Source organism: Seriola lalandi, unplaced genomic scaffold, assembly GCF_002814215.2.
Source record: "Seriola lalandi dorsalis isolate HSWRI2012SDOR001 ecotype SW California unplaced genomic scaffold, Sedor1 jcf7180002051200, whole genome shotgun sequence".
In the NCBI taxonomy this organism is placed as follows: domain Eukaryota; kingdom Metazoa; phylum Chordata; class Actinopteri; order Carangiformes; family Carangidae; genus Seriola; species Seriola lalandi.
The window spans coordinates 207583-221606 of NW_019521753.1; the positions used below are offsets into that span (position 1 = coordinate 207583).

At 43.5% G+C, this 14024-nt stretch overlaps 1 protein-coding gene across 8 annotated transcripts in view; it reads left to right on the top strand.

The window, feature by feature from the left end:
• Positions 1 to 14024, top strand: part of LOC111649545 (transcription factor COE3) — a 68775-nt gene that overhangs the window by 27342 nt on the left and 27409 nt on the right. For all 8 annotated transcript variants that reach the window (XM_087172010.1, XM_087172012.1, XM_087172011.1 and 5 more), the window contains exon 7: positions 13143 to 13224. In XM_087172010.1, the coding sequence (XP_087028136.1) occupies positions 13143 to 13224 (82 nt within the window). The remainder of the gene's footprint in view (positions 1 to 13142; positions 13225 to 14024) is intronic.

Sequence of the window (14024 nt, forward strand, 5' to 3'; positions counted from 1 at the left end):
TGTGTGTGTGTGTGTGTGTCTGGGGGGGTGTTGGAGCGGTAGATGGGGGGTTGGGAGGTTTAGAAAGCTGAAAGATATGGCCCCCTTCCCAATCTCGCTCGGAGACAACAAAAAGGGAATGCTTGAGAAGGGGAAGCAGCGGGAGGAGAGCACAAAGACAAAGGCGCGGGCAAGGTCAGTCTAGCTAATGGGCCTGAGCCGTAGGCTGCCTGGGGCTAGGCACACTTCTGTTCTCTCTCACACACTGGGCCTTCAAAGACCCTTCAGTCCACCCCTCTCCTTCTTTCCTCTCTTCCTCCATCTCTTCCATTCCTCTTTTACTCCTTTCCCCACTTCCACTGGTGACACTTCCTCCCTTCAAACGGTTCTGCACAGGTGCCTTTAAAAACATATTTTCCCATTAAACACCTCCCAAATACTCACTTGCATCAACAATTGTGATGTTAATGAATGACATTTCTCCAAACGCAAATTATTCCACGCAGCATTTCCAAAAATGACGGAGAAGACATTTTCTTTTTGAAACTGAGAGGATGCAGAATGCTTCAGGTTTATCTGCTGTCACCGACCATCATTAGGTCCAAGGTGGGTCCCTGGAAGTGCTAAGAGGAACTGTTGGAAATGAGGAGGAGGTGGAGTGTTGTTGTCAGGTTGGCTGGCTGGCGTTGCTTGGCTCCACTCGAGGGCTCCTTTAATGTGCAGCGGAGTAGAATAAGTGAGTGGCTGTGGGCACCAGCTGAGCTCACTCTCGTCTTCGCCTGGTAGCTGAGGGGTGAGCCGCTGCCACCTGACACTGGGCACATGGCTCAGGGCTCCTCTTGGCAACGTGGCACAGCACACATGTCCCCTCATTTGGATGGAGATTCAGACACAACACACAAAAGCTTTACCCCCCCCACACACACACACACACCCCACCCCCCGGTCCTCCTCCTCCTCCCTTTCCTCCCTCACTCACTCTCTCAGTCTCTGTTTTCCCCCTCCTGTTTTTTTTTTTTTTTCTCTCCTTCCTTTAGTTTTTGACGGCATCATAATAATCTGGGTATCTTCTTGATCATGCCCCATGTCTTTTTTTTTCCTTTTTTACCTCATCTTCTTGGAGACGAGTTTGAAATTGCCTGCGTCAGGACTTTGCTAATTAAAGTCATACTTTCAAAAATGCCATAATAACTGTTAATTAGCTTGATGCTATTTTCAGCATAATTTGCTAATTAGTGGAAAACCTGTACAGCGTTTCTCTCTAATTACAGTATGGCTCCGCACGGCGCATCTGTGCCTTGACTCCAAATGATACCATTACAAAGTCCCGTATTACGCATTCTCTCAAAACAGTTAATTGCCTCCACAGATAGTGAGATACTTCAGTCAGCTGATTTTTATGGTAATAAATGGACAGGCACAGACACAAACCTCCCTGGTTCATATTTATGAAATATGAAAAAGGAAAACAACCTCCTTATGAGATGCATGGAGTTAGTTTGGAATATAATCTGGTTGGTTCTGTGATAATTTTGTGTGCTCATGCGTTGAACTGCTGAGACTTTTAATGAAGTTTGAATTTATTCTATGTTATAACCTTGTGAGTGAGTAAGCCGTAACGCTGTAATTAACGCAAAAGACGTCGACAGTAACGACATCAACCTTATAAAAAGGTAAAGGCGAGGCTCTGATGGATTGTATGTTCTGGGGGTGGGTGCCATGTAAATACAAGTAGCAACATAATGTGGCCGTGCCACAGCTTATTACTGAGAATGTAACCACCTTGTCGCCCCTCCAGTTATTTTCATGTAGTCTAGCAAGGGGAGAGAATTATGGACATGACCACAGGTTGACCCTAATACATGTGTATACTAGACACAAATTATGAGTCATTAAGTGTGGTGAGGAGCATGATTGGCATGACCTCTGACCTCAGGACGTCAGCTGTGCCCATCCTCCGCTTTGCCCCGCTTTTGACAGCCACCAGTCTGACAGGGCTAGCATCGGCGCTGGCTAATTAATGCACCACTTCAGAGACCCTTTCATTTATGGCTTCTGAAAGGCATTATTAAATTAATTAAACCACCAAGAGTTAGTCATTATGAAATCAGGAGGTTTACATGGATGACAGCGTTTATGAATTAAACATCCCCAAAGTTCCTCGCAGGAGATACCCCGAGCTGCGTGCGGGTACCTAGTGCGACAGATGTTTGCCCCCCCCTTCCTCAAGCTAACCTGTATTGCAAGCGATTTAGGTCTCATTTGGGGGTTTGAAAACTGAAAGCAGGAGAGAAAGAGGTTCAGGATAGCTAATGAGCAGAGAAAGAGAGGGGAAAAGGAGGTCACTAGCTCTGTTCATCTGTAGACAGTACAGATGGTTCTGTTTTATACAGTACAACAATGGCGTACATCAATTTGTTGATCGCTAATAGATAGCTATTCTCAGATGAATTGCAGACTGGGATCAGTTGTCTGTGGATTTTAGCTGAGAACTCTACATTTATAGCCTCGAAACATTTAGAAAAGCTGTGTGCTGTTTTTAACTCATCATGTGATGTGAAAACTACAAATGGTTCACAAGATAAATCCCATAAACTTGGGCTTAGCTGGAGAGCAGAGGGCAGAGATGAGTAGCTCACTCAGGAGCCTTGACGATAGACTCCTTTTCATCTGCGGACTGAGATTCACAGATTATCTCAAGAGGCTCTCTATCTCTGTCCTCGTCTCCATTTCTCTTTTTCTGTTTCTCCACCCTCCCTTTCTCGCCCCTCGATTCAGGAAGTTTGCCAGCTACTGTCTTTGTTTACAATGCCAAGGGAAAATGTCAGAGCCGTTGAGAAAAATATCCTTAGAATCATTTTTTTCATCTTCTTAATCTAACAGTTTACTGAACTTGATAAGTGTCCTATCAACATGCTAATCAAATTACTTCGGAACCAAAATTGACAGTTTTCATTAATTATACAAGATTATTCTAATTGCAATTCAAATTTATTCATTCCGAACAGAAGGTATTCAGTAATATTTTACAAAATTTGCATATTAAATGGAGGGAGTTGTGCATTATGCATGGTAATGTATGCACAGTTTCTTATTTTTAACTTCACGGCCATATGTGGTGTCGTTGTAGGAGCAGGTGAAAAGTCTAAGTGTGTTTAATTTGCTTGACAAACATTCGGCTGGAGCTTGTCAAGGGGAGTATTGTGAATGCCAATCTTTATTCCCTCTTTATTGATTACCCCAAACTCTAAACATCTGGAGGTAAATGGCACTGAGAGAGATGAACTGAATCATGGGATTAGTACCTTCAATGACTGAATCACTATCAATTACTTCAATAGCATAATTCAAGTGTACTGCATAAAAGCTACAGTACCTTGGTTTGAGCCAGGATTAATATTGCAATTTAACGTAACAATGGAAGCATGGGAATGATATGGATGGCGTCCAACTTTTTCACATTGATGTCATAAAGCTAATGCCGTTATCTAAATACGAATGTATTTAATTCCTAATTTAGGCTTTGTTTGTAAAATGAAAAGGCTCAACGCATTAGGCACATGTTTTAAAAGGTAATGGATTCTGTGAGTAAAACAACCTTATTTATTCACTCAGACGCAAAACCCCCAATTTGCTCTTTGTTTTTATTTCCTAGAGCGGGCAGTGAAGTGCAAACAGCTTACTGGGAAGCTGTTTACTACTGTATACGACAAAGGGCGGGCGTGCGTGCGTGCGGGTGCGCGAGTGTATGTGTGTGTTTATGGGGAAGGGGGCGGCTCTTCCAGCTCCACAGGCAAGGTCTTGTGTTGTAATGTAAGCGTAATAATTATCAAACAGCATCGGGGGCTCTGGGTATGGGCTTTAACAGGGGGAGAGCATGTTTGATATGTAGAATCAGCCCATAGTGCATCCACAGAGGGTGACTAAATCGCACGGTTCATGGATCACATTAGTATTGCTCTGCATCCACCCTCACACTATAGGTGATTTCCATTTAGACACACATTTCCACATGAAGATAAATATGACTTGAATCGTAATTTCCCTGAAGTAAATATAATACAAATACAACATAATACAGTGTCAGGCCAGGCAGGCTAATAGATTACTAGCGTGTTTTCCATTTGTATGGTAAGTGGTGAACCTAGGTGGTAGTCTGGCGAGTAACAAATTGAATGTTTAATCCATCTCAGTGCAGATTGAGGGTATCAGAAAGATCGGTAGTCGTATGAGTTCTCTTGTGACTGGTAGTATATTAGATATTTTTACTCTTTAGGGGTTTAAGGAATGTTGTTGGATTAACAGGAGGTGCAAAGTGGTAGATAAATGCAATGTCTTATCTTTTCTGAAGTTGTCTGTTATTTTTCAAATAGGTATTTGGCTTTGACGTGCAGCATTTCCAGTCACTCAGTGGTGTTATCTCTGATGTTGGATTACAATAACATAAGCTCTCTCTAAGTTAGCTAGTCATACACTAATTTATGACTTTTAATTATAGAATTTTTTATTGTATTTTATATTATAATATTGAATTATTAACTCGACTCTCTCTCTCACCAATTACACACGTGTAAGTCATTACGCTCACTTCATTATGTTTTCTCAGGTTTCTACCTTATATGTTAGAGCTATCATTGTGGAGAAACCATGACAAATATGCAAAAGACACTGTATGCATCCTTACTGTTACCAAACATTCTCTAAGTACATATTTAATTCTTTAATAAATGTTTGCTGTGGCATTTTGGAGAAGCAAGATTAGCGTCAACTGCACAGCATCTCATATAAAGTGTGACAAATTGATATTTTTATATAGCTTAATCTGTTTACTATGATGTTTATGCGAGGAATTATTACAAACTAATTAAAGAAATCACTTTGATATAATTAGTCAGATTTCAGGAAGCTCATTAGTAGTAATTTGCATGAAAAATAAGCCCTGTAGTGGTGCTTAGACCCAGCTATTCGATCTGTGTTTTATCTGGTTACACATCAACCCCCATTGTTTGTTGTTTGAGGCTGTCTGAAGTGGCCCACAATATTTTCAGTCATTGCCCTGAGAAGCGGTGGGGTGTCTTTCAACAAATTCCTCCCCTAAAGCAAGTCAACCTGTATGTGGAAGCAGACACACGCCTCTGTGTACATAAGGCAGGAGGAGTGAGCGGCAAAACACTGTCTATTTATCTGTCAGGTTCCTGACAAAGAACTGAGCTGACAAGTAAGGGTTTCCCTCAGCAGAGCAGGGGGGCTTTATTCACCGTACTTACATGCCCAGTCTATGCCCAGAGACTCATGTTATTTGCAAATCACACTCTTTGAAAACTCACAAACGGGGCGAGACATGCCACGCTATGGGTTTGTCAGCTGCCTTCACAACAGCTAGCTACATCGCTAACAGTGTGCACTTCGGTAAGGAAGCAGCTTTCTCTTAGCATTTGCCTTGCTGTCACTTTTTCCAACACATGCGATCTGTGTCTTCATGCTTGGGGTCTTCTCCTCCCTCAGAGGGTTGCCATCTTCCCTTTGGACTGACAAATAAAACGCCTACACTCCCGCTGAAATAAAAAAAAAAAAAAAGGAGAAAAAAAAAAAAAAGATTCTCCTGGAATTACATCAGTCTCTGCTGAAGCAATTCTTCCAGAAACTGATATATATATGTTGTATTCAAATATTAAGATAAAAGTAATGGTAATGATTTCAAATAAAACAGCAATTTTAAAAGCATTTTTTTTTCTCAGGATACCCCTGTCTTAGGTAAAGGGGTTCGATAAGCTGGTACAAAAAAAACAGGACCTGTTTATTCTCTATACCCGTTTCCCACCATGGACGAAATCCTTCCCTAAACATCCGGACAGAGAAGCACTTGTGTGGCGCTGATGTCACAGACCTACCTGGCCTCCCTCTCACAAAAGCTAAGGTATCATTAGCTAGGCCCACACAATGGCCATTCAACCAAGCCACAGCGCTCCTCAGGACTTGGGAACAATGTTATTTTTTGTTTCAGAATTATAAAGACAGAGTTTTGCAGGAAACCTGACAGACAAAACCCCTTTAGAGGTAAATGCTCCAGGCGGCTTTTGGGTTTAATCTTTTCCCATTAGCATTTTGCTCCCCCCCCCCCTCCCCTTGCTCACACACAAAGACCATATTTACAGGGTCAAAAGTAAAGGCTCTGAGTCTCTGGAGACTGCTTTTTGTGTAGATCTTTACTATATATTGACAACACTTATTTCTATTTTCTGCTGATGTGTTTCCTATGGTCTACTCAATAGTTTATCAGGAGCTATGCAGGTGTATTTGTTCGTTGTTCCAAATATTGTTTTTTTTTTTTTTTTTTTCACAACAGAATAACAAAGCTGAACAAGACATCTACCACACTCCCTCAGCCTTGACCAAATATTGGGAGAAATCACACATGCAAGCATATTAAAAATTATTAACCCACATGCAGGGGTTTATATAATATAATAGTTATATTGTCAACAATACAACAGCAATGCTAAGGGTTCATATACGCTACCTTTGTGTGTGTTTGGGTGCATGTGTGCACACATTCACTTATGCTTGTGTGTGCACGTGCGTGTGCGTGTGAGTGTGTATGTGTGTGTGACTCCATGTGTGTGATTCATTCCAGGGCAGTTTTAGTCCTTATAAAATATTCATTTTGGTTGTGCAGGGCCCTGTAATTGCCATCTCTCACCCTGAATTATTTATACCTCGCACAGACTGACAAAGCTTTGCCATACGGCCCCAGATGAATCAGAAAGCAGCCATCTCTGCTGCCAACAGCACTGGGCTTTCACACAAATATGGCAGCCACGTCTCTCTGCCTGGCCTCTCTTAATTTGACATTTTCTTTTTCCCCCTGCCTTTGTCCTAGGTGCACAGAAAGGTTACCTGTTAGCTTTAAGCACCGACCCGCTCTCTGTCTTTCTGTCTCTATCCCTCCTGCCTACATGACAGTCCACAGTGGGTGTTTTTTTTTTTGTTTTTTTTCCCCCCTCTTCTGAGAACACGTTAATGTGGCGGCCATGTCAGAGTGGCTGCCTCATGTTTTATGATGACTGACCAGTCCTGACAGCCACTTTAGATGTATGTATTATACATTAGTAATAATATGATGTAGAAATACACTCGTATACGTTTGAGCATGCATGGACAGACAGCTAAACCACCGACCTACATGTAACACACACACACACACACACACATGCAAATAAGCCTCCACTGGCCTGCTGGATCCAGCATGGCTGTCTGTAAATGGTCAAAGCCCCCCTGCTGGCCTTCCCTGTACAGCTGCGTTCCTTTGCGTCTTGCCTGGGTCTGATCACTCCAAGGTGCCACAGGAGTGAGACGGCGCTGTATGGCTCTCATTGTAGACTGGCTCTGGGGCCTTCCAGAACCCCACGTCCAACACCCTAAATACTACTATTCACCCAGGCCAGCTACTCCAACATGTGCTTATCTTCCATCTCACTAGTGCAGGGAGGTGCTGACTGGTATTTCCTCAAGGCCCCGAGCTCCATTGCTGACCAGTAATCAAAGCACCATATTTCTCCCCCTGCGCAAAAATAACCTGGAGATACCTCTCTGCCGTCCAGCTGGTGAGCAGAGTAAATATCCCTGAGAACTGTATTGTTGATGTACGTGATTATTTTTGTAATGTCAGCAACCTCATGACTGACATCGCTGAGACTGTCATAGTCATTATCAGCAATCATCATCATGTGAGTTTTATGGTTTGCAGGTGATGATTCGATAATATTTATGAACTCCAGTTTGGATGTAGATGATGTTGGCTCTACAGCAGCAACCCGTGTTTGATTCGTTTTTTGTGTTTTTTACAACAGGGCTGCGCAAGACAAAACAACGCAGAATTATTTATGTTTTGTGTCTTATTATATTGTGTTCAAAGTCCTGGTAGAGAAAAGCCGTATTCAGAGTAAAACAAAGAACAGCGTGCAACAGTACACAGCCTCAGCAGTATCTGGATGCGAGGGGATGGGAGAGGCAGAGAGAAAGCTCGGGGCTAAACATGCAGTATGTGGCGGGCTGGAGCTAAAAGCTGCATAAAGCACACAGCCTTAGTCCACTGTTAGCAAGTGATGGATAGTTAGCAGGAGCTTGGAGTCTTCGTCTAATCTGTTACAGTAAACCTGTGCCAAAGCCTGAAGGGAATCAGTGGGGGCTAGCTAGGAGTGGGTTTGACGTGAAACCATTTGTGAAGACGAGCGATTCTCTTAAGTAAGAAACTAACAGTGTCCGGAGAGAGAGAGAGAGAGAGAAGGAGGTAGGGAGAGAGAGAGCCGTGGAGCAAGCGAGACAGGAGGTGAGGGGAATGAGTGAGAGCACGAGAGAGAGAGAGAAGGAGGAAGAGATACCATAATGAGTCCTGTAGCCATGGAGTAAATGAAGAGGGATTGACAGAGTGAGGGATCCTCAAGTGAAATAATGTCAATGCCACTCTGCCCATTAGAGAGAAAGGGGGATGGTGGAGGAGAGGGTAAAGAGGGATGAATGGAGGGACACAGCTACATCTTAGGGTGCAGAGGAAGCACATAAATTATTTGTGACACCCGTGCAACACACACACCACTAACAAAAATATGAAATATGAAACAACGAAATGAACTGACAATAGCAGCTGAAAAAATATATAAAAAAAAATAAAAATAAAAACAGAATATAGGCCTTGGAAATACTCAATAAATTCTCAGAGACATGTAGTTGGGATATTTGATGTCGAACAATAATAATCACAGTGACATCTGCCTTGCTGCTCTCGGAGGAAATAGGCAGAAGTCTGTGAGTGGAAGGGGTTAATCTCCCAAACCCAATAAGGTTGGATAGTGAGGCACTTGTTCCCTGATAAAGAAGTGATAGGATCTGTGGGTCTGGTCCCTTGGCGCTTGTACAGGGGTAGAGCAAATATTGTTAATGTGCTGTGGTTTACTTCAGCTAAGGCGAGAAAAACAGCTCTGCTTGACGAGAGAAGACAGCGGCGAACCAGAATACGACAGAAATGGCCACGCAGCTCTGCACGGCCTCCCAGGGACTTAACTGGCATATATATCCAAGCCCACTCAGTTGCATAAATAAGTGTTCGGGAAGATTAAGATCTATAAGTGTCTCTATTTCTCGTTTTACCTGCTCCGCCTTGTCACAACAGGGATCTGAATGCAGTTCAGTGGAGTGCCTAATAACTGGAGCAGTAGGTAGGGAAGGCAGGAGGCTTGACATTAAGACCCTGGCGTTTTGGAAATCCGATACGCTATTGACCCGTGTACTACTATCTCAGCGTAGAGATCTGGTGTCAGCAGATTGTAGTCTGGTGTTGGGAGCCGTTTCTTACAGGGCTCCTGTAACAGGGGCCCATTGAGTCTGGGAGGCAGCTGGGGCCTGATGGGCTGGAGCTGGGTGGTGATCGATACTCACCACCCTGCAACGGATGACCTCACTGTCATGGCTGCCGGCTGTGGACACTGCATGCTAGTCATTAGTGCCGGGGCACCAATCAGGAGCTTAGAGTTGTCAATACCTGACTCTTACAGATACTGTGGCCATCTGTCAGTGTATTGTGTAACGGCCTAAACAAATGTAGGGAAGCTCTTTGGTACAATAAGAACAAGGTGTACTATTAAGGGGGGGAAAAAAATCAGTCTCGTGGACGTAATTTAAGAAACCAGCACGTGAAAGTAATTTCAAATAGCTCAGACTTAACTTTTAATTTTTTACAAGTCATTAAAAATAATAAAAATCTGAAAATGGATGGATAAAAAAAAATGAATGAAATTGACAGGATAGCTTGCCTCCACTGTCGGTGGAGCCTTCTTAATAATACAACATTATCCTTATTTGCCCTCTTCACTCAAATCAAAGGGATGGACATTTATGCATGAGTGACATCAACCCGGCAATTAAGTTGGCCATTTAAATGAGAGAAGGCCTTCCTCACCTCGCCTGTTTGTTTTTTTCCCTCTCTCTCTTCCTTTTTTTCTATTCCCCCTCTGTTTGATGATGGGAGAGGGTGAGCTAGAATTAGGGCGATGGGTCTTCCTTTGAGTGTCAGCCTAAAATGATCAGAGTAAAGATAAGAGGGTCTAGCAGCCCTCAAATCAGTCAAAGTGCCAAAGTCGGCCTTTTTCTCCTCAATTACCGGGTCTGTGAAGCCAGGGAGTGGAAGGCGCAGAGCCTGCTGCATTACTAAAGAGACAATCTATTTCCCCTTTGACCAGAGGGAGAGAAATCATTATGGCATGATTAGTAGCTTCGGCAGTGGGCGAGCATGGAGGTACTACAGGAGAATCGTATTAATTGCCTTAGACCAAGGCATGAGCAGGATTGTTTTAACGTTGATTTGTGGACCTGTATGACTAGCTGTCGAGGATAAAAGCTGATGTCAGGTCTTAGTTATACTGGCAGACTTCAGGCATGCAGACAGAAAGAGTTGATGTGAAAATGAGCTTCCTTGGCTGCCCTGGAAGTCTTTCTCTATATGCCTGTCGATGTCTTCCTCTTTGTCTTTCTTCACACTTCATAGTTTTCCTTTACGCCTCCCACTATCCCTCCCTCTACTCCCCCCCCTTCCCTCAGATGGACTACACCCCACCCCTTCCCGCACTCCCTTTCTCTCTCTCCTCCAACTGATAGCTGCCTTGGCCGATTATTTCATCCAGTGCGGTCCGCTGAGAGCCTCCTCTCCCGGCTTTGGAAGAGCTTTAATTAGCCATGTTAATATCCCCTTCATTGGCCTTAATATCACTCAACACCTTCCTCCATCTCAGCGGCCACCAGGGTCCCCCTGTCCTGTCAGAACAGCTGATTATTGAGAAGGATAGCTTTAATCAAACCTAATTGCAGTTCATTCTTTCTCTCTATCCCCCTTTGCCCTCCATTGCCAACATCTAATGGCAGCGACGACTTGATATCCCATTAAAAAACAATTAAACAACCTCCTTTTGTCTCTGTGCGTGCCAAAACACCAGCACAAACTTCTGTAGATATTTAAGAAGTAAAACAGAGAGAGAGGGGCCTTGTCTTAATTGCTCTCCTTTTCACCAAGGACCAATTTGCACTGTGCTCATGGAGAATCTTAACCAACTCAAATGTAATGGATGCTATAGCGCTGCCACTGCTGTGGACTATGAAAATTAAGCTTATCTTTTTAGCAGAGAAATTGTGCTTAATTGCCTTCATAACAGTAAACATAAAGGAGCCACTTTATGATAGCGTGGGCACTCAGTTTCTTGTGTTTATTGTTTCTTAACTTTTGCTTTCACTCTAGTAGAAACAGTATGTAAAAGCTTCAGAGTATCCAAGAGAAGAGACGAGACTAACGCTGAAAGTAATGTGTTTCTTTTATGAAGTCAATGTATTGCCTGGGAAATGTATTCTATCTCTTTCTCTGACATAAATTGTCTACCAACGGGTGATGCATGTACACGCACAGGTTCACGCACACATACGCGTGTGGACGTGCGTGTCCACACACACATGCGCGCGCGTGCACGCTCGCACACGCACAAACACACACACTGGCCTTACCCAATCTGTATGAGAGGCGACAGACAAATAAAAGTCGTATTTCAGGTCTGCTTTCCGCAGATGTCTGCTGCTCTACATTATGACTCTTTGGGGAAATAAAAACAGGGTCAGGGAATTAGAGTACATAATGGTCATTTTGATGATCAGCCAACAGATGCAACCCGAAAACACAGTGAACACAATCAAGCGAAATGCACTAATGACAAGTCAGGTTTTTTATGGCCTCACCACACACCGACAGGCAATCAGCATTCTGGCATGGGTTAAAACGCCTTTTATTGATGTCCAAGCCAAAGCTACTTGGATGTGGAGTGAAAATATTTTCTCACCTCTCCTCTCCCTCTTGGGCCCTCAGTGAAGCACAAGGTATAGGAGTCTATCGAAGAACGCTTCTAAATGACCAGTGCATGTGTTAATGTGGCCAGGGTTAGAGGGGTCATTTCAGACTCTGATTTATGGCCTGGCCGGGATCCCACTGGGCGAACGAGAAGTCTTAAGTGTTGTGAAAGCGTCCTCACAGGCCACACAAGCCACTGTATTTAGCTGAATGAAATGGCCATGCAATCTATGGTGCAATCTATGGTAATCCAATGAGCGGCTGTGATTCAGCGAGCCAAGTTAGTATTACAATGGAAACCACAGTATTGCATATAGTAATGCTAGTGCAATGTGATGAAAAATAAATATCACGGCATGGTATTTATAATGAATCGGAGAAAGCAAAGGCACAATCAGTCATGATTCTGTGGGGAGAATTTGCAGAAACAACAAGTCAATTTCATTGTTTATTCTGCATGGTTGTGTAAGATTTTTACACAATAGGCTACATATGAGACAGTCTTCTTTTCTTTTTTGGGCCTTGTTGTTCATCTTCCTCTATTTAACTGTTCTACGTCTGTGAGGCCACATCTTATACATGGCTCTCAGTATGAGGTTGCATCTGTAAATTCAGCGAGACCTGAGAGAAAGCGGCAGAGGAAGGCAGCTTACAAACTAACCAAGCCCAGATCTCACTCAGACGTGACATTTGTTCAGAGACGATTAGCCAGGTTGTAATTTGTGGCATAATTGCCTCACCCACCCACAAGTGCATGGGTGTGTGTATGCGTTATGCGTGTGTGTGTGTGTCTGTGTGTGTGTGTGGCATACGGTGGTCCCAGGAGTGTCCGCCTAATTGCCTGACAGGACTATAAGTTTTGTGGCGCGCTCTCACCTTGTTAGGTCCTTTATCCCTGATGCTCTTCAAACAAGACCTGGTCACAGGTGGGCCTCATTTGCTTCCCTATTGAACAGGAGAACTTTAATTGCACAGGGGGTGTCCTGGGATTAAAGAGGTGGGTGGAATATCAAGTGACTTCCTGTATGTTAGTGGCAGATGGGTGTTGGGAAAGACCCATGAACTCAGGTGAGGGGATGCGATGACAAAGAGACTGATGCTCTTGATTTTGAGGGAATATTAAACACTGCGACTTCCCATGCTGAAACAGTGTAGTGTCACGTTTGTTTCTGACTCGCCGGATGAATGGATCAGACGTGGGAGTGTTTGAGAAATCTTATTCAAATATTCGATCTATTATTAATAGTTTTTCGCCTCTTTTTTTTTGTGTGCTCTCTTTCAGATTCTTCCTAAAGTTCTTTCTCAAGTGCAATCAGAACTGTCTGAAGAATGCAGGGAACCCACGAGACATGCGCAGATTCCAGGTAACTGAAATCCATTTCACACATATGCTCTGTCTATTTCTGTCTCTCGCTGTCTATCTCCCTTTGTGCACACACACACGCACACAGGTGTTCAGATGCACAACTGCACTACACTAAGTCATCTCAACACACGTCCACATATGTATACAATTCTATTATTGGCACTGAAGGAGGCAAAACCCGGGGAAAGTGAGAGAGCGGTGGGATTTTGTGTCCTGTGCGCTCTGGACAGAATATTTATTAGGGAGTACCACCTGACACAAATAAGGATATAGGATTTAAGAGTGCCATCAATTGTGTTCCTGACAGCTTTCTGAGCCTCAGCGCAGAGGGGAGGACGATCCGACCACATGTAACAACAGTGTTAACTCAGGATCTGTCTGGCAGCGGAAACGCATACCTTCTTATACACACATAGGCGCAAGCACACACACACACACACACATATGGATGCATGCACATACACGCTAGGAGCGCATATATTTGCTTTCTTTATTTCCCTCTCTCATTCTAACCCGCATATGCATACACTTAAAGTCACACATATGCGATTCTTTATGTAGCCAGTGAAAACCATCTGAAAACCATCATTACTGCAGGCTGACAAAATGCTGCGATTTACATTAAAATGACATGACCGTTGAGCACTTTTATTGCTTCCTTAACCCTCTCGCTTCTAATGTGTCAAGAAGTTGAGCCTTGAAATTATTGACCCCCCCACCCCCCACCCCCACCCCTCCTAGCTGATCCATTTATCCAACCATCCATCCATCCTACTCAGACTTTTTCACCACAAGCAG